The following is a 27,898-nucleotide window of genomic DNA, read 5'->3' as shown; positions in this document are numbered from 1 at the left end:
AAGTGCTTATTCTACTGAGCCATCTCCCCGGCCCTGGAAATACACTTTTTAAAGTTTCTAATACTAGAAGAAATATCATACCATGTCTTTTCAGTAGATTGTAAGTCAAAGATACAATATGAATCTTAAAAACAAAAATTAAGATTAAACAATATTCAGAAAATTAAATATTAATTAAAAATTAAATATTTCAAAACAGTTGAACTAAAGAAAAGTTTTTTTTCCTCTTTCTTTCTTTTTCCTTTTTTTTGTGGAACCAGGAATTGAACTCAGGCCCTTACATTTGCCAGGCAAGAGCTTATTCTACTGAGATATCTATGTGGGCCAGAAAAAGCTTTCATGATAGGAAAGAATTACTAAGAATAAAACATAAGATAAATACTGGAATGGCAAATATATGACAAGCACTTCTAACAGTCTGGGGATAGGATATTGCTCAGAGTTCTAGTATGAGGGCTGGGGAGATGGCTCAGTAGAATAAGCGCTTCCCTGGCAAGTACAAAGGCCTTAGTTCAATCCCTAGTTCTGCCAAAAAAAAAAAAATTTCTAGTATGTTGTGGACATGGACAGTGTCCATGATGCTTACTGGTGGCCAGGTGCCACTTGTGGGACTGAGCTACTGCTATTTCCTTGATATCCACCCTGTAGACCCAGATAGAATCACAGCCCATAGGGTGCAGGAGAAGTCCATTTGTTGAGTATGCTGATGGAAATATTTTGCTGCTTTGTACAAAAGAATAACTGAAAGATTGCTTTTGTATACCTTTTTTTTTTTTTTTTTTTTGCAGAACTGGGGATTGAACTCAAGCCCTTGTGCTTGCCAGGGAAGCACTTATTCCACTGAGCCATCTCCCTGGCCCCTGTATACCTATTTTTCTTCTGTGTTTAATTGTTTGCCCTAGTTGGTGGATTCTTTCCATTCTTATTCATAGAGTTGTGGTCATTTTGCTCCCTCTCTAGAACATCTTTTAGTAGTCTGTGTAGGCTTGGCTTTGTCATCATGAAATTCTTTAGTTGTTCTTTGTCATGGAAGCATTTCACTTCTCCATTATACTTGAGAGTTTTGCAGGGTATATCAGTCTGGGTTGGAATTTGTTTTCTTGTAAGACTTGTATTACTTTGCTTCATGCTTTTCTTGCCTTGATGGCTTGTGAAGAGAAATCTGCTGTTATTCTGATGGGTTTTCCTTTAAATGTGATCTGCTTTTTTTCTGTAGTGGCTTTTAGTATACTATTCTTGTGCTGAATTTCTGGGATCTTGATTATTATATGTCTGGGTGTGTTTTTAATTGGGTTGATGTTCTTTGGAGTTCTACATGCTTCAGTTACTGAATGTCAGATTGTTTTCTCATATTTGGGAAGTTTTCCGCTATTACTTGTACCCATATTCTTTTTATATCATTTGTATTGACTCCTTCCTTCTCATTGATGCCTATTAATGTCTTACATTGTCCATCTTTCCATCATCTTGCAGATGTTGAATTATTTTTTCCTGCATCCTAGTTATTTTTAAGAGTTTTTTTTTTTTTTTTTTTTTTACCTTTTCTCTAGCTGCAACAGCATCTTCAAGGTCTGAAAGTCTATTTTCACTTTCATTCAAATGGTTTTGCTAGCTTGTGATTGAGGTTTTTATTTCCTGTATTAAGCTGAACAGTTTCAAATCCTCCTACCTCAGCCTCCCACAGTGCTGGAATCACAGGCAGCGTGGCATGGTGCTGGCCTGGAATGGCCGCCTTTTCACCATTAGCATACAGAATTAGCATACAGGATTTTCACAATTAATGTGGAAGTATTATTGTAGGTACTGACTATATATTTATTCTAAAATTTTCTTTTCCTTTTTTTTTGGTATCAGAAATCAAACTCAGGACTTGGTGCCTGCCAGGCCAGTGCTTGTGCTACTGAGCCATAGCCCCAGCTCCCTAAATTTTCTGATCCAGAGGGTCTTGGTTGCTTTTCATGAGACTGTTAATTAGGTGTGCTGGCACATGCCTGTGACTCAGTTCGTGGGAGGCTGAGGCAGGAAGATTGTCATGAATTTGGGGCCACCCTTGGCTGCTACATAGCAAGACCCTGTCTTTCTTTCTTTCTTTCTTTCTTTCTTTCTTTCTTTCTTTCTTTCTTTCTTTCTTTTTGTGTGTGTGTGGCCAGCTCAGTCCACCAGGGGGCGGGGCTGGCTGGCATGTGGTGCTGGGGGATTGAACCGCGGTCCCTGTGCTTTTCTAAGCTTGTTCTAAGTAGGTGCTTTAGATGGCTGAGCCATCTCACCAGCCTGCAAGACCCTGTCTTAAGAAAAAGCCACACAGTATCAATCAGGGTAACTTTAATTATATTTCCTAATCTGTTCTTAATTCATGAAACAGGTTGAGGAGCTGTCATTTTGCTTGGAGCTTAGGGAATAACACTGTAGGACCATCTTTATATTTACATCCAAAACAAAGCTTTCATTCATTTGGCCAGTACTTTGGGTATCTACTGCCTTGTTGCAGTAGACAGGGTGTAACAGGGAGCAAAACAGGTACCATAAGTCTTTGCCTCTATGGAGTCTATATTCTAGAAAGGCAGAGAAACCATGAGCCAATCAAGAGCACCAGGGGAGTACAGAGAACTGCATGGGACAAGGGACTGCAGGAGGCGCAGCCACCAGGCGCTGCTGTGAGCTCTGGGGAGAGTGGCCTGGGCTGCTGCATGAGGATGTTCCCACGGGGACAGTGAGCCAAGAAGAGACTTAGGGTGCTGGGTGCACAGGAGCCACCCCACGCTGGAGCACAGGGAGATGAGGAAAGGAGGGTGCTGAAGGCAACAGTAGCCTGAGATGTTTCCTAGAGGTCATTCTGCTAGGTAGAAATGTCCTGTGACAAGTTCAGGGGTGGTGAGCTGCTATAATAAATCAAGCAAAAGAAGGTGGTGCCTGGTACTATGTGGACAATGCAGGTGGTGACCAGATCGGGTTGGGGTAGCAACAAAGACCCAGCAAATGAGGAGAACCACAGAGCCAGCTCCTTAGAAGCTAACGCAGTGTCCTGTATGCCAAGGAAAGCTGCCATGACCCTGCGATTCCTCACCACTGGGTACTGAGAGATGTCCCTAGCTGCCTCCTTTGTGTATGTTGAGACCTTCAAGAGTATTTCTAACTCCATGAGACCCCCAAGAATTGGGCACATAGTGCTTCCCACTGAGCCACCACCCACTCTCACCATCAGAGTCTTATTGATGCACTCTGGGACTGGATGGAATGTGGGGGATCTGAGGACCGGAAGCAGCACAGGGGACGGGGACAGGGGTGGCAGTGTGGCCTGGAGGCTCTGGTGTGAACATTGGCTGTGGGGATCTTGGACAAGTCATTTCCCCAGCCCTGGGCCCTGACAGGAAGAGCAATGCTGGGGCTGCCTGGAGGCCCAAGAGTGAATTGGCCTCTACCCTGCTGTGGTACGCACCTTGGTGGTGACTGTGACCCAGTGCTCTCCACTGTGGCTCTGGCCCTCTCATGAGCTGTCTTCTGTTTGGTGCTCAGTACAGTTTAAGAATAATTTAAGGGTGCCAGGGAGATGGCTCAATAGAATAAGTGCTTGCCTAACAAGTGTAAGGGCCTGAGTTCAATTCCTGGTTCCACCAAAAAAAAAAAAAAAAGGAATATTTATTTATTTATCTTTTCTTGTTTTGGCTGGCTCAGCCTGCCCTGAGGGTGGGGCTGGCTAAGCTTGCCTAAGCAGGCCCTTTGGACCACTGAGCTATCTCACTGGTCCAAGAATAATTTTATTTAAAAAGCAAACACGGGGGTATGCAGCAGTGGCATAGGGTTTGCCTCATGAGCACAAGGCCTTGGGTTTGATTCCCAATATTGACAAAGATTTCATATGCCCAATCAACTTCTTTGTACTCAGGGCTATTAACTTTAGTATTTGCATAGATTCAAGTAACTGCTGTAATCAGGATGCAGAACTGCCATCGCTTCTAGAGACAGCTTTTACAAACACCTTTATTGATAGTCCATATACTATGACCTCATCATTTAAAGTGCATTACAGGGGCCAGTAAGATGGCTCGGCCAACTAAAGTGCCTGCTTAAGTAAGCATAAGCAAATAAAGGAACATCGGTTCATCCCAGCACCACACACCTGACAGCCCTGCCCGCAGGCAGGCTGAGCCAGCCACCAAAAAAAAAGTCAACGAAGTACAGTACTGTGCAACCATCACTTCGCTAATTCCAGATCATTTCTTCACTGGAGGAAGAAACCCTCAAACTTATCAGTAGTCCCTTCCTGTTCCTGTCGGCCCAGCGCCTGGTGACAACACTTTCTCTTGCTACAAATTTGCCTGTTTTAAAAATTTCATATAAATGGAATCATATGGTATTTAGCCTTTGTGACTAGCTTTTTTTCATTTAGTGTAATGTTTTCGGAGCTCAGATGTGGAGCATGTATCCGTATTTTGTTCCTTTTAATGACCCAGTGATACCTCCTTTATGCGAAGACTGTGCATGGTGTTCACCCATTTACCACTTGACGGACACTCAGGTTGTTCCAGCTTTGCATCGTGAGCAGTGCTGGGCCCACACAGTGCTGGTGTGGCCAGGGTCTCAGTTCACATCACAAGAACCGTAATGCTGTTCGGCCATGTGGTGATTCTGTTTAGAATTCCCAGTGGCTGCCAAACTCCTTTTCACAGTGGCCATGCAGTTTGAATTTCAGTCTGCTGTCTGTGAAGGCTGTAACTGCTGCACGTCCTCCTCAGTACCTGCTGTTAGCTCTTCTCATGATCACCAAGTGGCTGCTTTGACGTAGGTTTCTCTGAAGACTAATGATAGTGAGCATGTTGCCATGTACTTCTTTGCTGCTTGTCTGTTTTCTTTCTTTTTTATATATATGTATTTTTAATAAAGTTTGTAATCCAGTGGACACACAAAACTGCGCTGAGAAAAAGTTTCATAAATTAATAAGTGTTAGGGCCTTTTGCCTCCTTGTACCTCTGGAAGCAACATGGGTCACTAGCAACTCTACTGGAGCCACCCGAGGAAATTTGGCCAGGGCTCCCGCTCTTGCCGCGTCTGCTCGAACCGACATGGTCTGATCTGGAAATACGGGCTGAACATGTGCCTCCAGTGTTTCTGTCAGTATGCAAAGGACATCGGCTTCATCAAGTTGGACTAAGTGATCTTCCTTCGATGGATTATCCAGACCATACAGATGCTCAATGAAAGAGACCATGCAAACTCTTTGTACATAAAATAAAAATTTTAAAAGATTAAAAAAAATTAGTAAGTGTTAGGAAGTTCAGAGAGGTCTAGGTCACAGGAGGGGGCTGGCCAGTCTCTGTTTTCTTTGGAGAAGTCTTTTGTCATTGGTGATTGGGTTGTGTTGTTGTTGTTATTATTATTATTACTTTCTGAGTACTGGGATTACAGGCATATGCCACCATGTCTGGCCTGCATTTTAAGAGTTTTTTATATACGTAGGTGGAAGTGCCTTCCCAGAGCCATAACTTGCAAATTGTCCCCATTCCACGGGTCATTTTTTCACTTCTTGATGATACTCTTTGAAGTGCAAAGGTTCACTTTAATCTTGTCTGATTGATTTTTTATTTCATTATTTGTAGTTTTGGTGCCATATTTGAGGAGTCATTACCTAATCCCTGGGAACAAAAGATTTAGTCCCATATGTTTTCACAAGGTTTTATGATTTTAGCTGTTACGTTTAGATGTGTGATGCACTTTGAATGAATATTTGTATATGGTCTGAGCAGGAATTCAAATTCATTCAGCTTATTCAGGATAGCTGTCATTAGACATTTGCTGAATAGACTGTTCTTTCATAATTGTATTGTTTGCACTTTGTTGAAATCCACTGACTGTAAATGTTAGTTTAGTGTGAATTCTCACTATTCCCATTGTCTGTACTTCTATCCTTATGTCAGTATCATAGTGTTCCTATTGTACTCTGTGTTAGTCTTAAAGTTAAGAAGTGTGAATTCTCCCCAATAAAGGGCTGGCCAGATAGCTCAGTGGACTAAAGCGCCTTCTTAGGCAGAGTGCAGTGGCCGGGGTTGGATCCCCAGTGTGCTATGCTGGCCCTGCCCCCGGGGGGCGCTGAGATGGTGTGGTGGCAGACACCTGTAATTCCAGCAGTGCTTGGGAGGCTGAAAACAGGAGAATCATGAGTCTGATCTATGTAGTGAGACCCTGTGGACCCTGTACCCAAAAAAAAAAAAAAAAAAAAAAATCAACCAACCCAACAAAAAACTGACTTCTCTGGTATTCTGTTTTTAAGATTGTATTGGGTATTCTGGGTGCCTCGTATTAGTATATTTGAGAATTTTAGGACCAGCTTGTCAATTTCTGCATCAAGAGCAATTGAAATTTTGATTGAGCTTCTATACAGTTTGGGGAGTATTACTGTGCTGAGTTTTCTAATACAAGAACAAGAGCTATCTTCCATTTTTTATCTTTTTTAGTTCCCCCCCACCGCCCTCTTTAGCTGTTTTCAAAATGTTGTATTTTTCAGTGTATATTTTGAACTTTTATTTATTTATTTTTTTTTGAGGGTGCCTCTATGCCGTTCAGGCTGGCCTTGAACTCACTATGTAACCACACTGGCCTCAAACTCAGCAATCCTCCTGCCTCAGTCTCCTGAGTACTGGTATTATAGGCATACACCACCATGCTTGGCTATTTATTTATTTTTTGTATTTTAGGGAAGAGTCTACAGGGTATTCAGGGTCTCACTACTAGATCGGATTCATAGTGATCTGCCTGGTTACAGCCTTTCAAGAGCTGGGATTACAGGCGCGTGCCTTCGAACCCTGTCTCATTCGGGGTCTCAGCTTGCCCTGGGGGCAGTCCCAGGGATCGAACCCTGCCCCATGCGCCTGCTTGCAGGCGCTTTAATCCGCTGAGCTATTTGGTCGGCCCTGGCTTTTAGTCTTGTACTTCTTTTGTTAAATTTTTTCTAAGTCTTTTATTCCTTTTGATGTTGCTACAGAATGCAGTCGTTTTCATTTTCCTGTTGTTTGCTTCGCATGTGTAGACACGCGCTTCACCTGTGCCTGTGGAGCCCTGGTCCTGCTCTGCAGCAGGTTCTGACGTCCCTGGGCCGCAGAAGCGACCTTGGAAGCGTTTGCAGTGGGCCAGGAGAGGCTCCTGCTGTCACCCGGGGGCAGACAGACGAGCGAGCGACAAAGCTGCCACGATGTGTCTGAAGGCAGGCAGGCTTCCCACAGCGCTGCTGGCAAGGAGGAGCCCAGCGGTCTCGCCAGGGCAGTGAGGCCGTGGGTGCTGCTCGGGCCCTCCAGCTCCCGAGCTAGCCACTGCGCCGCTTCCGCTCGGCCCTTAGCTTCTGGTGCGCCCCCTCCCTGGTCGCGACCCTGCCTCCTGACTAGCAGGACACAAGCATGTTTTCTGGTTCGGAAATGTCTCTCTCCTGCTGAGGTCTGGTTTCCTTGCTCCGTGTGGTCAGCGCATCGCGAAGGCAGGCGCGCACTGCCCACCTGAGTGAGCCAGGCTTCGCCGGGGAGGCGGCGAGCGTGGGGCAGATGTCGCAGCCCTTCTGAGTGGCCTGAGATGCCCTCCGAGAGGGCGCTCACCACCCGCCTGTTTTCCAGTGGAGACTTTCCAAAAGCTGCAGAAGGCGAAGGAGATTCTGGCGGATGAGGACAGCCGAGCGCGCTACGACCGCTGGAGGAGAAGCCGGGTGGCCGTGCCCTTCGAGCAGTGGGAAGCCCTGGCCGGCTGCATGCAAGCGGTGGGTCCTCGGGAGCGGGGGTGGGGGTGGGGGGGTGGGGGGGTGTCCTTGGGAGCGGGGCGGGGAGAGCAGGGGGCTGCCCGGGAGGGCGCGAGGGTTACGGACCCGGCTAGAAACGCTGCAGAAGACAGGAAGGGAGCAGAGTCTGCTCCCAGTGCTCACTAAGTCCTGGGAGGACGTTCGAGCAGAGGGCCTATTGCGGCCTGTGCTGCGATTACAGGTGTGCAGCACCAGGCCTGGCTTCCGTCTTTTTCTTGTTCCTATCAGTTTGTTCTCATTTCAAGGCTTACAAATCTACTAAAAAACCGGGGTCTAAATAATTGAAGAAATCTATAAATATTTCTATTGCACATTCTGGTGAAAAAACTTGTGCTTATTAGACCATTGTGTTACCTTTCTTTATGCCATTAAAAAACTACTTATCAAAATAATCATGATGGCCAGGTGTGGTGGCACATACCTGTCATCCCAGCACTTAGGAGACTGAGGCAGGAGGATCACCCCAAGTTCAAGGCCAGCCTGAGGGACATAGCAAGACACTCTCAAAACAAAATACAAAAAACAGAAACAAAAACAAAATCATTGTAAGTGCTGTGGGTGAGCAGGGCCCGGTGACATCACCCCATAGCCCCAGCTTTCTGGGAGGCCGTGGCAGGAGGATCACAATTTCATGCCAAGCCTGGCAGCTTAGTGCCTTGGCAAGACTTCTGAAATAAAAAATAATGACAGGGCAGGGGCTAGAGCCCAGAGCAGAGGCCTTGGATTCGATATCTGGTACTGCAGGAAAAAATAAACTAAGGGTCTGTGGGGTAGCTTAGTGGTAAGGTACAGGGTAAACAGATCCCTTGGTCCAGTCCTCAACACCCCAGTGTACAAATAAATAAGTCATTATAATTACTTTGTTTACATCAGTGTTTATATATTGCAGAGAAATGTAATTCTAAAGGTTTGTCTTATCTTAGGCATTATATTACTCAGATTCTTTCTGGCAGAACATTGTTTAATGACCTGAGACTCTGAATGTAGAACTCACCTTCCAGGCAGGTCTTGAGGGACACGTGGCAGTTACAGAGTGACTCATGTCTGGGGTACGGTTAAATTTCCTTAAGTTTTTGTTTTAAAAAGACTCATAGTTTGTTTATGAAAGAGCTGTTGTGCTGAGGGATGATCTTTAAAATAATGGGGTGGGTTGGGGAGATGGCTCAGTAGAATAAGCACTTCCCTGGCAAGCACAAGGACCTGAGTTCAATCCCTGGTTCTGCCAAAAATAAATAAATAAATAAATAAATAAATAAATAAATAAATAAATAAATAAAAAAGGGCAGACCAGAGCAAAACTGTCTCAGAGTGTGTGTTTAAAGCTGCTCCTCCTGCTTCCTTTGGCTCATTTTTGCATGAAGTGTGTCCTTACATGTGTTCATTGAAGGTGGGTCTGTTAATGAGATCCCAAGCACATGGTTGTGAGGATCATTTTCCTCAGAGGCCTGTGTGTCTGGGGGCACCCAGAGCCTGTACTGCACTTGCGGTGGGCTCATGGCTGGATGGGCTCAGACAAAGTGTGCTGGCCACAGTGGGGACCTGGAAGGGTGCCAGCTCTTGCCCTGCTTCCTCCATTCTCCCTGCTTCCAGCTGTCCTGAGTCGAGCCACTTCCTGCGCCAGGCCCTTCCCAGGTTGATGCTGTTTTGAGCTGGTCCTGTTCAGGACTGTGAACCACAAACCCTCCTTTTTTTTTTTTTTTCCAGAACCGGGGATTGAACCAATTTTTTAAATTTTTTTTTCTTCATATTCTTTAAGGACTTAAAGTTCAACACATCAATACTTTATGAAAAAAATATCTGTTCCACGTTATGGCTAAGATGTTTGATATTTAGACAGGGTGAACCAAACTGCATATGTTGCAGGGTAATAATAAGCTTCTCTTCTGGAAGGTTAACAACCTAAGTTTGCAGATCAAAAATTGGAGCAAAGGAAGGGCTGCAAGGTCAGCCAACATTTTGGCCCTAGCCTTTCAAGGTCAGTGAAGACTGAGGACATAGGAGAACCTGTACTGTTGGGGGCCGGGGAATTGGCTCAGTAGAATAAGCGCTTCCCTGGCAAGCACAAGGGCCTGAGTTCAATCCCTGGTTCCGCCAAAAAAAAAAAAAAAAAAGAAAGGGAAAAAAAAAAACAAAAGAGAGAGAGAGAGAACCTGTACTGTTAACATGTAACTCAGTTGTGCCCCGAATTTTCTGATCAAGGAGATTATGGAGCCACAGAGGAATGTGATTGATGATGCATAGTGTGCCTAAGGAGAGTCACATGGAGAGAAAACATTCTCTCAGGCTTTCACAGAAAGCAAATTGGTCAGGCAATGGCTATGACTCATCAACATGGTTGACACTGACAAAAGATCTACAAAGTGAGGTACAGGGCTACAGGATAAATCTTGAGTGGATTTGATTGACCTTATCACATATAAAAGTTACATTTCTTGTTATATAGGTCTTGCTTTGTCTTGGTCTTAACCATCCAGCAGAAAAGTATAAAAATGAGGTATATAAAGTAAAACCATATTAATATGCTGAGCTGTGAAACGCTCAAGTCAACAACTTCTGTGGATAACCCACTACTATTGTAGACTGCTGGACTGTGTTGGATTGTTTTGCTGAATTCAAGCACCTATAATATTTAGATGCCAATGGAATACCCATCTCTGACAGGACTAAACAAAAAAAGGGGGTTACAAAGGAAGGACCATTTTGTATCTGTATATACAGAATAGTTAGGATAGGTATACAGCTACTTTCACTTAACTCAATGAGAATAAAGACTTGTACTAATAGTGTTTGGTCAGGATATCCTGCCTACTTCTTGTACTGTGGATAAACACTAAGAAGATAACAGTGTACAATGTATTAATTATTGAAAATGTCCTATTAATCCAGCTTTGAAACTGTCTCATCCATATTTGTTTCTCAATGAAATAAAATAATAAAAAAATAAAGGAACTACCTGAGAACACCGTGAGGGAAGTATGTAAGCCTGGGTACATGAATAACTCTTAATTAAAAAAAAAAAAGAACTGGGGATTGAACTCAGGCCCTTGTGCTTGCCAGGCAGGCACTTACTCTACTGAGCCATCTCCCCGGCCCCAAACCCTCCTTGAAGTTGCAGATGTTACATATTTTGTCTCAGCAGGGGAAAGTGACTGAGCAGGTGTGATTACTGAACATATGTACAAAGTAGCTACAGGGACTTTTTTCAGATAATACCATCCTGACCTCACATATTTGGAAATATACCTGTTTCTTTTCACTGTGTAAATCCATACTTGTTGGTCTTGGCTAAATAAACGCTGTCTCATCAGCTCTGCATGTTTCCAGTCTCCCCAGTAGGGTACACTGCAATTGTGACTGAATTAGTGAATCTTGCCTTCAGATTTGTAGCCCAGCTTTTCTTGATCCAACTCTACTGTCACTTAATTTTTAACCACTAAATCAAGTTAACCATGGATTGAAAAAATTTCTCAAAATCTCTAATTTATATTTCCACTGTCTTTCCATTTAATACTAATTTCCTGTCTCTAAACACATTATTTCTGCTTTGAGTTTAGCTTAGCTATGACTGTGTGAGGTCATAGGTAACACAGCAATAATGACAATTAGATCTTGCTGGCCTCATCTGTCATCAGCAAAGTTGCAGCAGGATGCTGAGCTTGCATTTCATTTCAGATTTGTTTTTATTAGTGGCACAAAAATGAGGTGCATCTCTTTTTTTTAACATATTTGGTACAGGGTCTCACTTCACAGCTCAGACTCGGAGTGATCCTTCTGTTTTCAGTCTCCCCATTGCTGGGATTACAGGCGTGCACCAGTGTGCCCTGTCTCAGTAGCTAGCTCAGTGTGCTCTGGGGTGGGGCTGGTGCTGCATGTGATGCCAGGGATAGACCTCCTGGTCTCTGCATTTGCCTAAGCAGGTGCTTGGTCTGCTGAGCTATCTTCCTGGCCCTAAGGTGTAACATTCAGATTGTTTTCTCACTGTATTTCATTTGTTTATCCTTTACCTTCATACTTTGGTGAAGTCAGGTATGTTTATCCTATCTAGCATTGTTGTTCACCTAATAAAGCATTGTCTATCTTTAGATAACATGACCTTTTAAGGCTTGGGACATGCCATTCTGACAGCAAGATGACTGTAACCTTATGATTTGATTTTCAGATGATGTTTGTCTAAAACACACCCAACACGCCCCACATGTTCATTTGCCCTGCACATTTATAGACTGTTAAATCTGAGTAGATCTCCTGATAGAAACCATTATGAAGGGCTCTGAGCAAGGTTTGTCTTAACCAGCTGGCCTTCATGTTTTCTCGTGACTTTCCCCAAGGCCAGGGCTGAGTCTCTGGTCCCACTGAGCCTGTAATGGTGGGTGAAGAAGCCCTGAAGGCTTCAAAGGACAAGACAAAATCGCAGCTAAAGACACCTGGCTCCAGCCTCTATTAACTAGGTAAAGACTGTAGCCAGGCATCTCTCTGGTGGAGGCCTTCCTGGAGCTAACACAGTTCTGCTAATTTAATGTAATGTATTACTTGGAGAAGCCCTTGAAGGGACTCCCAAGTTCTGCCCAGATTCCTGCATCTTCTTCAGTATTCCACTCCACTCCTTTTTTGGAAAAGCCAATAAATACAGGCAGAGAAGTTCTTGATCTAAAACCCCAGAAATTCTTAAATTCTGTGAAAGGAGTTTTGACCTGGACCCTGAAGTCATACCACTTGTCTCACTTATTTAAGTCTTTGCCATCCACTGGTTTGGGAGATTGCAGGCCTGAGCAGTTTACAGTAACTAAGGGATATTTATTAACCCAATACTCTCTCCTTCACACCATTAATGGTTTTTATTTAAGTGGTAGAATGGAAAGGAAACTTTGGTTGGGAGCAGCAGAGTCCCAGCCTGAAGGCAGGACAGGTCACCCTAGCAGTGCCACATCCAGGCATTGGCCCAGTATCTCCTTGGGTAGACTCCTTCCAGCAGCCACAGCCTTAGGGTGATGCATGTGACAAGCTGACATTTACCCCCTCACAAGTCCCTGTCACTTCACTAGCTATTGATTACTCTTTTTTTAGAAGTTCCTCCTGTTTTGTTCATCAGATATTATAAGAACTCACCCAGGCCAGTGAACATTCCAGAAATGTACATTATACCTCTGTTGGTTGAGACAAACCTGGGATGAAGGTCTCAGTAATCCAGGTCTTGGGAATCCTGGGACACCTTGAAAACAGAGACCTTTCTAGCTCCAGGAATGTAGGGAAATTAGTCTTTGCCATCCTGGGAACAGATTTCTCTCCCTCTGGCTCCAAAGTATATGGCAGAATGACACTAGGAGGGCTGCTGGACAGTGATGACAGTAAAGCCATGGTCAAAATGAAGCTGTGTGACAAATCTCACAAACTAGCAACGGCAAGTGCAAACACCGCGCACTGTGCCCTCAGGGCCACGGTCTCCAGTCAGAAGGGAATAGTGCAGCCTGGCACCCCCGGCCTGTTGGAGATGCAGTCTGTTCTGTCCTAACCAGGCCTTACCCAGAAGCAGGTCGAAAATCACTCAGGTGAGTAGAACTTCTCTCCTGGCGATCCACGGTGAAAGGAGCCAGTCAGTCTTATAGTTGTGCAGCCGAACTTTGGCACCTCTGGGTCAGCTGCTTCTCTTCTTCCTCCTCCCTCCTCCTTTTCCTTTTTTTTTTTCCTATTTGTTTCAGTGTTTCATGGCTTATAGATAAAAACAAGATTATTTGCCAGTGCTGACCAAGGTCCAAATGTTAGAGAGGAGAGGCTCATTACCGGAGCTGGTATACAAGTTGATTTCAAAGGTGGAGCCACAAAATGCCAGTTCCGCAGCCTTCAGGCCCCTGCGCTTTTCTCTGCGCGCCTCTGCTGGCCTCACACAGGCCGACTGCCTGGAGAGTGTGCCCTGTGCTGTGCAGATACCCCCCCCCTCCCCCGCACCTCCTCCTTCTGTCCGCTATCCTGTGGTGTCTTCACTGCTCTGTTGAGATGTGTTGCTGCACTGCAGACCGCGCCTCGGGCGTGCAGTTTTCTGTGCACCGGTGCCTTTGTGGGCCCACAATCCTCTGGGCGTGGGCGGAGCGCTTTGCAGGCTGATGCCAGGCTGCTTAGCCCCGCTCCTGCATTCGATTAAGGTGTTCTTAGTGACATAGTAAAAGGATAGTAAAGATAAAAGAGGCCTTTATAGACTCTGCAGACATAGAGAGAATCCGAGGGAGATGGAGGGGTGGGGGTGTAGAGGGATCCTCTGACCTGAGCTGAGACTTCTGCTGGGGGTGGAGTTTGAGGGACAGTTTCAGTTACCTGTAAGGAGCTGAATGGTGTGTGTGTGTGTGTGTGTGTGTGTGTGTGTGTGAGAGAGAGAGAGAGAGAGAGAGAGAGAGAGAGAGAGAGAGAGAGGCATCCAGGACTGGGGTGGGGAAGGAGGAAGTGGTCACTGGGAACATGAGCTGTTGTTTTGGGGCTTCAGCCATGTTGGATGACCACCATAATAATTTAGCTATTTATACAAGGGCCAGAAACTATCACATCCAGCCTTTGGCTGACAGGCAAAGCAGGAGAAGCCTGAAGCTGAGGTTAGATACAGTTTGGGTTTTTCTTCTGCACGTTTATGAGATCAGGATCTGCAGATACTGAAGTCAGATCATAAAATATTTTATTCTGATTTACGCTCAAAGCAGGTAGGTGAGCAGGGCTGCCACTGCAGGACAACTTCGCACTGAGGGCTTTCAGAGCTTTCATCGCGAGTCATCAGTCCTCACTGCTCATCTAATGCACACCAAGCGCTTTGATCTCGAGAGAGAAACGCTATGCAGGGCTGCTTGGCCAGCTTGGGATGCTTGCAGTTCACATTTTCAGCTCTCTGTGCCTTAAATTACTGAGCTTTTTTACTCTGCTTTATTGACCTTCCGATAGCATTTCCTGTGCAGAGGAAGCCAGCGCTAGCCTTCTGCTTCCCGCATGTGCAAGAACCACCCCGCAGCAGCCCATCCAGCCAGACAAAAGCCAGTTATTGTTTTTTATTGGTCATGCCATGCCCTCTCGTTAGCATCAAACCTACAGAGCAGTGCACGGTGCCTGCATTCACAGTTGGGCCACGTTGCAGCCACCCCAGCACCACACTGCTGGACTCCACAGGTCCCTCTTTATGTTTTGCCATCATAGCTATATCTGAGTTTTAAAAGTAACTTTTCTAATTGTGTACATATATGTATAAATAATCTCCATCAGAGAGAAGGGAGGGGAGTGGAAAAAAAATCAAGGTGTACTACGTACAGGTACAAATTCCCCACAATGAATACGGTAACTACACATGACAAATGTACTAATTAAAAAGTCAAGTTAAATAAGTAAGTAATCTCATAGGAAATTTGGAAATAAATAAAACAAAATAATTTTGTGATAGACATAGCTACATTTCATGTTTTCTTGCGTACCCATTCAGTGCTCCCTGCCTGGCCGCTGTGATCTGAGAACTGACTACATGGAATATTGTTTCTTGGGGGCTTCTTAGGTGTTGGAGGATTCAGAATAATGCTTCTTTGTAGTTGGGAAAAGGGTTGAAGAATTGAATGAATAACTTCTTTGGTTGGATTAGAGCAGAGGGCTTGGATATGCTTATGCTTTAGGATGTATAAAAGTATATTGTTCTCCAGTCCATATATATTTGCATCCATATATATGCCTATATTTGCATACTTATGCATGTATGTCTATACTTGAACTTGTCTCTCTCTTTCTCTTCTTTTACTTGCCTGCCTGCTTCCTTCCATTTCTTCTATTCTCTCTCCCGCACCTCCACCCGGGAAAGCAGTATTTCACAAATCAGAATTGTTTTTACTCTGGGCTTTAAAGTCCTCATGTTGTAGGCAGCCGAGTTAGATAGAAATATTATATGCAGTCAGACAGGGTCAGGCACTCAAGGAGACAAGATGGAACACAAGGTGACTTTGCAACTTGGAAGACACAGACACTCCCATATGGGCCACACCTGAAGACCAAGACAAAAACAGGAAACACAGCTACATACTTCTCTAGGGATGGGCATCAGAGATTGATATCCTAAATAGTATCAATCAGGGCTGGTGAGATGGCTCAGTGGTCTAAAGCACCTACTTAGAACAAGCTTAGCAAAGCACAGGGACCACGGTTCAATCCCCCAGCACCACATGCCAGCCAGCCCCGCCCCCTGGTGGGCTGAGCTGGCCACACACACACACACACACACACAACACACACACACACACATAAATAAATAAATAAATAAATAATTAAGTCTAAATAGTATCAATCAACTTGAAAGAGCCCAAATGACTCACTAGCCCAACCCCCAACAGGAAGAGACCCTGCCTGTCTGGTATTCATGCCCACTTGCTACCTGACTCACTTTCCCATTTGATACTGGATTTAATCAATTTTACCTGAGCAATGGTGCTTGTAATCTCATTGGTTGACCATAGTTTTGTCCCACCTCATGCCCAACTAAGCAAGTTCCCATGTCTTTTCCACCACCTTAGACCTGCCCCACCACATGGTTTTCCTTTATAAAAGTCCCTGGAAGGACAACTTCCTGGGGAGAACTACTCACTTGGGTCCCCCCTCCTGTCCCTCTCGCGGGACAGGAGCTTTCTTTTTCTCAATAAGTATATTCTGCTCATAACCTCCATTTGTTCCTAAAATTCATTCTTTGGTTATAGAGAACACAAACTCGTGCAGGTCAGGTCCAGAGATCATTTTTCCCTATGTCATTTGGAGGTCCCCCACTCGAGACCAGTTTTTCTCCCCATATCACTCAGGTATGGATTTCCTTTGAGGTTTGGTTAACAAAAAGTAATGTTATACTCTTAGTGATATAGGGGAATGAAATTCCCAACCTGAAAGGTACCTGGGATGAGTTTGTGTTCTCTAAAGCCAAAGAATGAATTTTAGGAACAAATGGAGGTTAAGAGCAGAATATTTGTTGGGGGAAAGAAAACTTCTGTCTGAGAGAGGGGCAGAAGGGGGGCCCGAGTGGGTTGTCCTCACTGGGAAATGGTCTCTTTCAGGGACTTTGATAGAGGCAAACCATATGGTAAGGAGGGTCTAAGGTAGAGAACATGGGAACTTGCTTAGGTGGGCATGAGGTGGGACAAAATTATGGTCAACCAATGAGATTACAAGCCCCATTGTTCATGTAAAATTGATTAAATACAGTGCCAAATCAGGAAGTGAGTTATGTAGCAAGTGGGCATGAATATGGGACAGGGTCTCTTCCTGTTGGGGAGGGTTGGGTTACTGACTTTTTCAAGGGGACTGATACCTATTTAGAATATCAATCCCATGGGAAGTATGCCTATCCCTAGGGAAGTATGTGGCTGCATTTGTTTACTCTTTTGTCTTGAGAGGTCTGGCCTACTGTGGGAGTGTCTGTCTCTTCCAAAGTTGCAAAGTGACCTTGTCTTCCATATTGTCTTCCTGAGGGCCTGACTCTATCTGACTGCCTATAATATTTACATCTAATTTAGCAGCCTACAACATTAGTGCTTCAGGACTAGCCTCCCACAATATTGAGATGGCATTTCAAGAATCAGTGATGTTCTTTATTTTGGTGTATTCCATGTGATGGGTTTTCGCCACCTTATTAAAAGTTCTGCTGAGTCATTATGGTGACAGCCAATATGGCAGGGGCCACAGGAGGCTACGTGCCACGCTCCACCTTCCTTCTGCCTGGTCAAACTACAACTTCCTACCTCCTGTTTACAACATCCTGCTTCCTTGTTCCCAGTTCTTACCCAATCACTATCTGCCGTGTTACATGGACTGTCCCTTAAACCCCACCCTAATCCTGACACTATATAGCATTTGTTCCTTAGGCCAGACCTCGGAAGCTCTGTGGTTTTTCATCTTTTTGGTGGAACCAGAGATTGAACTCAGGCCCTTGCATTTGCTAGGCAAGTGCTTATTCTGCTGAACCATCTCCTCGGCACCCGAAGCTCTATGGTTGTCTCCTGTCTCTTTATTGTGTTGAAAAAACCTAACACCAGAGTCAGTTATTCTACTTGAAGTATTTTCAACATAAGAATCTTAATGTCTGTTTCTCTGTAGTCCTGTGTCTGTCCATCCCTTCACCCACAATTTTTTTTTTCAGTGTTGAGGACTGAATCTAGGGCCTCATGCAGACAAAATGTTCTACCACCGAGTTGTATTGCTAGCACCATCTGCATTTCAAAAAATTAAATTTGAAATGCAAATACTAGAAGAAAATGAAAAAGATTCAAAGATACAAAAATGAAAAAGGTCCAAAAATGAATTCATGGATATAAAGCTATAGAAGTGTACAGACAGGGCTGGTGAGATGGCTCAGTGGTCTAAAGCACCTACTTAGAACAAGCTTAGCAAAGCACAGGGACCATGGTTCAATCCCCAGCACCACATGCCAGACAGCCCGCCCCCTGGTGGGCTGAGCTGGCCACACATTAAATAAATAAATAAATAAATATTAAAAAAAAAAAAGAAGTGTACATACAAAGTATTCTGGCTCTAGTATGAATTGCTGAATTATTATGGTGGTCATCCAATATGGCTGAAGCCCTTAAAACAACAGCTTATCTTCCCAGAGACCACCTCCCCCCTTCTCCAAATCAGCCCAGGATGCAGTTTCCTTTTACCTTTCCTGCCACCTCAGGGAAGGCCCCAATCAGCTCCTTAGGTATATCTAAACATCCTCCTCAAACCCCACCCCTGACAAAAGGTTATAAAAGCCTCAGCCTCCCTTAGTTCCAATCCAGAGAATTCCTTATCTTCCCAAATTCTCTCCCTGTCCTCCAAGATAATGAAGCCCCTTTCCCTTTATAATAAAGCTCCTTTCCCCTTTTCCTTCTGCCTGTTTCTCTGCTGCGACACCATCAAAACCTATCACAAAGAACCTCTGTCTTGTCATTTTGTTTCCCTGTATCCTGACCTAGATATTTGCTCTTCAGAGGCACCATTTTTTTGATCCTGTCCCCTCACTGCCCCCACTGCTCCCACTAGAAGCAGCCAGAATGATGCAGACAGTTAAATCACTGGGCAAAGAATCACCTCGGTCATTAGACACAAGTTTCTAGGGACAGTTTCAAGGACTTAGTTTGTTTTGTAGAAGTGACACGGAGAAAAAAATTATGTCTGGTGAATGACCTCCAAATGATATAGGGAGAAAAATGATCTCCCAACCTAAAAGATACCTGGAATGAGTTCATGTTCTCCAAAGCCAAGGAATGAAGTTTAGGAACAAATGGAGGTTATAAGCAGAATATATTTATTGGGGGAAAGAAAGCTCCTGTCTGAGAGAGGGACAGGAGGGAGGCCCAAGCTGGTGGGTCTCCTTCCCTTTCCTAGAGATAGGCTCTATTATAATTTTTTGTAAACTAATAACCCCTGGTAACAACTAATGTGTTTTCTATCCCTGGATTGTCTCTTATGGATGTTTATTAGCTAGAACTATGAACATATGATGTTTTTTCCTTTATTTTATTTTATTATCATTATTATTTATTTGTTTTGGCGTACCTGGGGATCAAAATGTGACCTTTTGATCTGGCTTCTTTCATTTAGTATATTTCATGGTTCATCCAAATTGCAGTGTGTATCAATATCTTGCTTTTTGTGACTAGTATTTCATTGTACACACATTTGTGTATGTATCACATTTTTTTGTCACACTGGGTATTAAACCCAAGACCTCTGCCCTGAGCTGCATGTCACAGCCTTTTCTACTTTTTTATTTTGAGACACAGGGTCTCACTTATGTTGTTATGGGTCACTCAGAGTAGGAACCAGATGGTCAGATTGGAATTCAGAAAGCCATTTATTACTGAGTTCAGGGCCCCCAGTCAGCTCTCATGCAGGAGAGGACCGAAAGGCAGCTAGCCTAGGAGGCAGGAGGTTTTAAAACCTGGAACCACATTCCATGTGGTAAACAAATTCATTGTCTGACACACAATAAGGCTTTTAGGGTTATTGTGACCACTACTCAAACTAAATTTCCTGGGGCTTGGTTTTAGTTTGTGGTTATCTTGCACCTGAGTACTTGCATGCAGCCTTGCATAACCCAAGGTTACAAGAAGTTAAAGCCTATTTAATTTTCTTTTGAAGTCATCTCTGTGAGCTAACTTTGTTAACATAAATTGGTGAGAGTTACAGGAATTGGTGAGGGTTACAGGAATTGGTGAGGTAGGAATTTTATCTAGCAAACAGCAAGAAACAGCCACTATTTACTAAACAACCTAGAAAAGTGGGTGACTATATATTTACACAACAGAAAACACAAGATTTACAATTATAGCATAAAATGTGAGTTGACCCATTACATTCCCCACTGGTTTTATCTGGGAATCAAATAATTGATTTAGCTAAAACCCCCAAGTTATTATAATTGTCCCAGGAGCATGAGGGGTTCGTAGTTAGATCTCAGCACCATTAACTTGACAGCCTGGATTTTTTGAACATACTTAGTTAAACAGTTTATAAAACGGGCCGATAGAGCCAAGAGAAACAGGAGAACAGGTCCAATTGAGGTAGGTATCAGGTCATTTATACAAGGAGGCATTGAGAATAGTCTCTATTTTTTTTTTTAACAAATCTCTAGAGCCAATTTATTTATTTTTTGCTACATTACACCCCAATTGTTTTATATATTGTTTTGCTATTTTGTTAAAGAAGAGGTTTGGGAGGGGTAGAGGTTTTAAACAACACTAAATATCATAGCATATGCTTAAATCTCTCAGGTCTTACACACTGATGACCCTTTTTGGTGATGTTATATCAAATTATTTTGACATGGGGTCACCACTGCTAATTTATTCGAACAGCAAGGAACCTTAGTTAACAACAAAGTCTGAGTAGGTGGGTTTTTCTAGAACTCTAGAACAGGCAATATCTCCCATGTCCCCACTGGTTTTTGTGTCACCTCTTAAGCTGTAACATCAGCCAGGTATTTTCCTCTTTTGTCTTGAGGTCTGGCCCACAGTGGGGAGCATCTGTCTCTCTCAAGCTGTAAAGTCACCTTGTCTTTAATTCTGTCTCCTTGAAGGCTTAGCCCTGTCTGACTGCCAATAATATTTTTAATCTAACTCAGCTGCCTGCAACATTTTCCCTCTGAAGAAGTAACCCAAACTGCTATGCGAGAAGTATGGGCGATGACTGCTCTGGCTTCTTCAGGTTGAAAGGGGTCACAGTTGTTGACTGGCAGTCAGAGACACTCTCCAGAAGTTCTACGTAAAAGCCCTCAATAGACACCAGGCAATTTTATCTTGGGTAGATGGAATAGTTTTAAATCTGGAGGAGGCAAACCAAAGAAACAGTTAAACAAATAATAACATCAACAGGATAAAGTAATCACTTAGCAGATCTGGAATGCAATAACCTTTTAAAGTTTGTAATTATAAAAACACTAGTCAGAACATTTTGTAGGTCATTTGGCAGAGATCTCTTAAATGTGAGATTTAATCTCTTTTTATCTTTCATGGCCATTGGGTACTGGAGCACATGAATTGCCAGACCTATGGAAAACACTGAGTACGTTCTGGTTGGCAAGTAGGGCCATTGGCTGGGTAACTGACAAATCTGCATTGACATCTATTGAAAGTTTAGCAGGTTTTCTTTTTATATTGGCTGTTAACATGGGTTTCCTCAGGCTGAGAGGGGGAAGACTCATAACAATGTAATGTAGGTTGGCCTTGAACTCTCTTATGTAGCCCTGTCTGGCCTCAAACTGATGGCAATCCTTAGCTTCCTGAGTGCTGAGATTACAGGCACACCTGGCAGGGTATATGCCTATAAATGGAATTTCTGGGTCATTTAATGATTCTGTGTTTAGCTTTCTGAAAAACTACCTCATTCTTTGTACCTCTCTAATACTCGTCCCTTTGCTCCATACCATATGATACTAGTCTTCCAAATTAGCGATGATTAGTCAATTATAGTTTGGAGTAATCACTATTCAGATTACTTGACAAGTATCTGGTTAATAATGAAGTCTAATATTCTATTAGTACTATGATACTACATTAGATGTACATATTACACTTTAAATGTAGAAAGCATACAATATTGGCTTAATGTTTCATGTTTATTTTAAATTAGTCCATGCACTGGGCTGTCAGAAGTAAGAAAGACCTGATGCTGGAAGAGGCTGGCCAGACCCAGACCAAGGAGATGAGAAGCGCGGGATGGAACGAGCAGGGAGAACCGGAGGAAGTGGAGCTGGGCTCAGCGCCAGAGGAAATGCTGCGAAGAGAATCTGAGCTGCTTGGAAAGTCAGCCTTTGTGCCCGCCCCAGGTGCCCCGGGTAGGTCTCCTTCCATGTGGCGGCGGGGTTAGGACCAAGGTCTGCCCTCCGCGCCGGCGGTACCGGGCTCTGCGGCTGCACCTGCGTGCAGCCAGGGCTCGTCTGGCCTCGCAGTGCACGGCGGGCTGGCGCTTCGGCCGAGGCTGGGATGAGGTTGGGGTGTCAGCGTTGACGCAGAGTGGAAAATGCGCCGCTCCGCAGGGCAGCCCACGATGTTCCCCAGAATATTGTTTGCTTTATTGAAAGGGTGTTTGCTTATGTGTAGTCTCTACGTAGGTTACTTTACACCATGACTTCACTGAACTTAAATTCTTCCCTACAAGCTCGAGGCTCTCAGTGAGCTGCCTGCACCCAGCCAGGGTAAGTGCTCGGGCAGGCCAGTACAGCTGAGGGGCGGCCGCAGCACAGGGCGACCTTGGGCTGTGGCCAGGCTCAGCCCAGATCCCCCAGGGCAGCCCCCCATTAGAGTTCGGCCCTGAGCTTGCACTGCGCTGGAGTGCTTGCTATCTAGTCCTCCAGACTTCGGCTCCCTTTTCTACAAAATGGGCGTGGATAACCTGGCAGAGCTACTGAGAGTTAGATGGGAGATTCAGAAGGATGCAGAGTAGCGATTGCTTTGCAGTGCAAGCTTACCTGGTGGTTTCCTCTGCTGAGACGGGGGCGGGGTTTTGTGTAGACCCGGTCGCACCTGCGCAGTCCTCCGCATCCCAGGCGTTGATTCTTGGGGTGCGGTGCAGACCCCATTAGAGTTCGGCCTTTAAGTAGAAGATTCCTAAGTACTCGAGACCACTTGTTCGAAAAGAGAATTTGATACTCAGCTTTCTCTCTGGGGGGAGCTCTTACACAGCCGGTAGTGGCTGGTGGCCACTACCCAGAAGTCCCTGGTGTGGTCATCACCTTTGCTGCTCAGTGGTGCTTAGTGGCTAAGCCATCACAAGCTTGATCAAAGCAGAAGGCTGCCTCTGGCAGGAGTGTGTGTTAGGCAAAGGCGCAGATGTGGTTCCTGCTGCCCTTCTCCGCCACTGGGCCGCAGCTGCCTTCAGCCCTGGTGTGTGCCCCGCAGCCCATCTTCCAGTCAGATTTTTTTTTTTTTAACATTTATTTATTTATTTATTTATTTATTGTGTGTGTGTGTGTGTGTGGCCAGCTCAGCCCATCAGGGGGCGGGGCTGGCTGGCATGTGGTGCTGGGGGATTGAACCGCGGTCCCTGTGCTTTGCCAAGCTTGTTCCAAGTAGGTGCTTTAGACCACTGAGCCATCTCGCCAGCCCTCCAGTCAGATTTATTTATTTATCTGTTTCTGTGATGCTGGGCTTGACCCAGAACCTCACACTGAGCTGCCTCCTCAGCCCTTCTCATTCCTCATTTTGAGGTGGCTGGACTTTCAGCTCGCAGTGCCTGCAGCCACGCAGGGTGCTGAGGTCCCAGGCCTGCCCTTCCATCAGGATAGACAGGGCCAGGGTCGGGAGGAGATCGCAGCAGCCTGGGCATTTCAGGGGTCCAGAGCTCTCTCAACTGTCCTGGGGGATCGTCTTCTTCTCTTTTAAGTAATTATTTTGATATTTAAAAGAAACAGGCAGTATTTGTTTATTAGCAAAAACAGAAATCAAGGCAGCACAGACAGAAGCGGCTTGTGCTTGTCCCAGGCTCCCATCCTGTCTCCTGGCTGTGCTTCTGCACCATTTTCTAGGCCCACCCAATTCTATTTTCACCCTCACAAGACCCTTAAAAATAAAGAAGGACGATGCTGTGCATGTGCCTGCATCTTACACCACTGTCAGGAGCCTCAGACCCGAGGGTGGGATTCCACGGAGGAGATGTGTGGGCCTGGGTGAGCTGGGTGACCCCCAGGCTCTCGGACTTTATCTGTGTAAGGGCCAGAATTCTAGTGTCTACCTCGTGAAGCTTTCTTAGAAAGAAGATACCAACATGTGTAAAGTATTTAATTAGTGCCAGCCACGTGCTAAGTGCTTTTAGTGCTGGCTCTTAGTGATATAGGGACCTCCAGATGATACAGGTAAAAAATGATCTCCTAGCCTGAAAGGTACTAGGAATAAGTTCATGTTCTCTAAAACCAAAGAGTGAATTTTAGGAACAAATGGAGGTTAAGAGCAGAATATATTTATTGGAAGAAAGAAAGTTGTCCGAGAGAGGACCAGAAAGGGGTCCCCGTGTGGGTGGTCCCTGGAAAGTTGTCTCTTCCAAGGACTTTTATAGTGTAAAACCATGCAGGTCTAAGGTAGAGAACATGGGAACTTGCTTAGGTGGGCATGAGGTGGGACAAAACTATGGTCAACTAATGAGATTACAAGCACTATTGGTCAGGTAAAATTGAATGAACACGAACTCATTCCAAGTACCTTTCAGGCTAGGAGATCATTTTTTACCTGTATCATCTGGAGGTCCCTATATCACTAAGAGCCAGCACTAAAAGCACTTAGCACGTGGCTGGCACTAATTAAATACTTTACACATGTTGGTATCTTCTTTCTAAGAAAGCTTCACGAGGTAGACACTAGAATGGGGAAGTGAGTTATGTAGCAAGCGGGCATGAATATTGAACAGGACTTTTTCCAGTAGTAGTCAGATTAATGATTCTTCTGGGCTTCCTCAGGGTGATGATCAATCCCGGATGCTAATCTTTTGGGAGGTCAGCATTTGTTTGATCTTTGGTCTTAGGTCTGGCCTACAGCAGGAGCATCCGTCCCTCCCACAGTTGTAAGGTGTCTTCTCTCCTGAGTTGTCTGCTTGAGGGCCTGGCCCTGACTAACTGCCTGTAATATTTCTGTCTAACTCAGCTGCCTGCAACAGTAGGGTTGTGGAGCTGTCCCGACTCAGAGACTCCCACCCCGCTTCTCAGAGGCCCTTAAGGTTCCACACTGTAGGTGCATCGGCAGTTTTGCAGGCAAATTGTGGTGCCAGATTCAGTGTCCTCACTTGGTGTAAGTGCTGTAGGCTGCTGAATTAGATAGAAATATTAGAGGCAGTCAGACAGGGCCAGGCCCTCAAGGAGACAGGATGGAAGCCAAGGTGACTTTGCAACTTTGGAAGAGACAGACACTCCCCCCCTCCCCACCCCGGGCCAAACCTCTAAGACAAAAGAATAAACAAATGCAGCCACTTACTTCCCTAGGGATGGGCCTCAGGGATATTGATATTCTAAATAGGTGTCAGTCACCTTGAAAGGGTCACTAGCCCAATCCCCAACAGGAAGAGCTCCTGTCCTGTATTTATGCCTACTTGCTATGTGACTCACTTCACCATTTGGTCCTGGATTTAATCAATTTTACCTGAGCAATGGTGCTTGTAATCTCATTGGTTGACCATAGTTTTGTCCCACCTCATGCTCACATAAGTGAGTTCCCTTGTCTTCTCCACCACCTTAGTCAGCCCTGTCTGACTGTCTCACCGCATGGTTTTCCTCTATAAAAGTCCCTACAAGGGGCCGGGGAGATAGCTCAGTAGAATAAGCGCTTGCCTGGCAAGTGTAGGGTACTGAGTTCAATCTGAGGTAAAAAAAAAAAAAAAAATCCCTGGAAGAGTCAGCTCTCTGGGGACCACTGGCAGCTCAGGGCCCCCCTCCTGTCCCTCTCTCAGACAGGAGCTTTCTTTGTCCCCAATACATATATTCTACTTTAACCTCTGTTTGTTCCTAAAATTAATTCTTCGGTTTTAGAGAACAGGAACTCGTCCCAGGTCCTTTCAGGTCGGGAGATCACTTCTTCCTTGTATCATGTGGAGGTCATCCATCTGAGATCAGTTTTTCTCCTGGTGTCAGAAGGAGGCTGAAGGAGGGATGAGCTGTTCTGAGAGGGCTGTGAGGCCCCACCCCAGTGCTGCTTACCAGGCGTTTCTGAGTAGGGCCCTGAGGTCGGAGCTGATGCAGCAAGGTGTAGCTGCACGACTACAACTTCATTTCATTGCAGTGTTAATTTTTTATATCACGAACATTTAAGAAGTAAGAGTCTAGGTCTGCCTTACCAACACTCCCCACCCCTCCACCCCACCCCGTCCCCGTTGCTTCTTTTTTTAAATCAAACAGTTCTGTGTAAACCCTGGAATATCAACTGAGAACTCCAGACGCATGCAGCTGATGCGGTGTGTGGGCTCCCCTCCTGCGGGCAGCACCTTCTAGGCAGTCGCTGGGCAGGCAGGGGCATCGCTGCCTGATGTTGGAGGCCTGGCGGCGGGCTCTAGGGCCCGCATTAGGTGGAAGGCCGTGGTGGGGCGGACTGCCGCTTCTTGGCAGCCGGGAAGTAGGCAGAAAGGGGACATCAGTGAGAAGAGGCCAGGACTGCGGGTGGTGCAGGAGCTGCACCCGCGTGCGGCTCAGGCCCTCCTCCCGTGGGCGCCTGCTCTGTGGCTTCTGCAGAGCAAGCCCTGGCGGACCTTAGAGCCCTGCCGGGCCTGCAGCTCCTGCGAGCGCCCAGCTGGTGGCCAGGCCTAAGGCACAAGGCCCCACAGAACCTGTCTGCTTCTAGAAGAGTCCACATCTGAAACGAGGTCTTGTTTTCTGCGGCAGGCTGGCCTGAAGTCCTGGTGCTGAAACTACTTCTTTTGAAAACCACAAAAGTAGGGCCTGCCGGGCCGGCCCCACCCCCGCCGTGCGCAGAGATAGCAATTGAGACTGGGTGTGGTGGAGTGCGCCTGTAATCCTGCACTTGGGAGGGTGTAAACGGGCAGATCACTATGAGTACGATATAGTGGTGAGACCCTGAACACCCTGTGGACCCTTCCCTAGAATACAGGAAGAAAAAGAAAAAAAAAAAAAAAAAAAAAAAAAAGAAAAAGAAAAAAAAAAAAAAAAAAAAACCCACAAAAGTGGAGCGAAAATGGTATCAAGCTAAAGGAAGAAAATATAATAACTCGTAATCTTACCACTCATGATATACAGTGAATTTCAATTACAGGTAGTCAGAAACAACTTCTTTTGCCCTTTACCCCCAAATGAAATACTTTGATTTATCTTTTTCTTTTCTTTTTTTTTTTTTAAAGCCATGTTTGTTAATTTATTTTACATTTTAATGCATATGTTCCAAATTTGGAAATAACATGAACATTTTTTCTCCATGCATTTTACCATAAAATTATCTATGCCAAGTTTCTATGTAGCCTATGAGTTTTTTAATTTTTCTAAAATATAAATTTCTTCTGTGTACTCTTTTATGAGAATTACTTTCTCTATGTCTTATCACTGATGTAAAATTTTCAGTTCCACAAAGGAGCACAATGAAGAAAATATTTCCTCTTTGTATGCTTTGTAAAGCAGGAGACAGAAGCTAGCATAGAAAGGTGTTTTAAAACATAAACTTAAGTAGGTTTAGAAAATTCTACAATGAAACCTTAAATAGGAGATGGAATTAGTGTAATTGCTATTGAATTTTGGGGTTGCTTCTGTGTGTCTTGATTTATCTTTTTCTGATAATTCTAAAAAAAAAAGTGGTTTGGGGTGATAGCTCAGAGGCACAAGTGCCTGCTGGGCAAGCGAAAGTCCTGAGTTCAGTCTAAGAATATTAATTCCTTTTTTCTTTGTTAGACATGGTCATGCTATACAGTTCAAACTGGCCTTGAGCTTGCTTTGTAGCCCAGGCTGGACTTGCACCTACAAAGACCTTCCTGCCTCAGCCTTCCAGTGCAGGGATTATAGGCTTGTGCCACCGCGCCCAGCAAGAATATTAATTATATTGGGGCTGGGGGGATGGCTCAGTGGAGTAAGCGCTTCCCTGGCAAGTGCGAGGGCCTGAGTTCAATCCCTGGTTCCACAAAAAAAAAAAAAAAAAAAAATATTAATTATAAAAAAGTACTACCAAATCCTTT

The 27,898-nt window shown here is 44.8% G+C and overlaps 1 protein-coding gene and 1 pseudogene across 1 annotated transcript in view; both read left to right on the top strand.

Moving 5' to 3' along the window:
- Window positions 1–27,898, top strand: part of Dnajc12 (DnaJ heat shock protein family (Hsp40) member C12) — a 50,172-nt gene that overhangs the window by 19,314 nt on the left and 2,960 nt on the right. Inside the window, exons 4-5 of the mRNA XM_004632035.2 lie at window positions 7,596–7,735; window positions 21,878–22,082. Coding sequence (XP_004632092.2) covers window positions 7,596–7,735; window positions 21,878–22,082 — 345 coding nt within the window. The remainder of the gene's footprint in view (window positions 1–7,595; window positions 7,736–21,877; window positions 22,083–27,898) is intronic.
- On the top strand, window positions 4,979–5,170 carry LOC101581520 (annotated as a pseudogene).

The sequence above is a fragment of the Octodon degus genome, unplaced genomic scaffold (assembly GCF_000260255.1).
Source record: "Octodon degus isolate 3935 unplaced genomic scaffold, OctDeg1.0 scaffold00046, whole genome shotgun sequence".
In the NCBI taxonomy this organism is placed as follows: domain Eukaryota; kingdom Metazoa; phylum Chordata; class Mammalia; order Rodentia; family Octodontidae; genus Octodon; species Octodon degus.
This window is presented reverse-complemented; position numbering and strand designations above follow the sequence as displayed.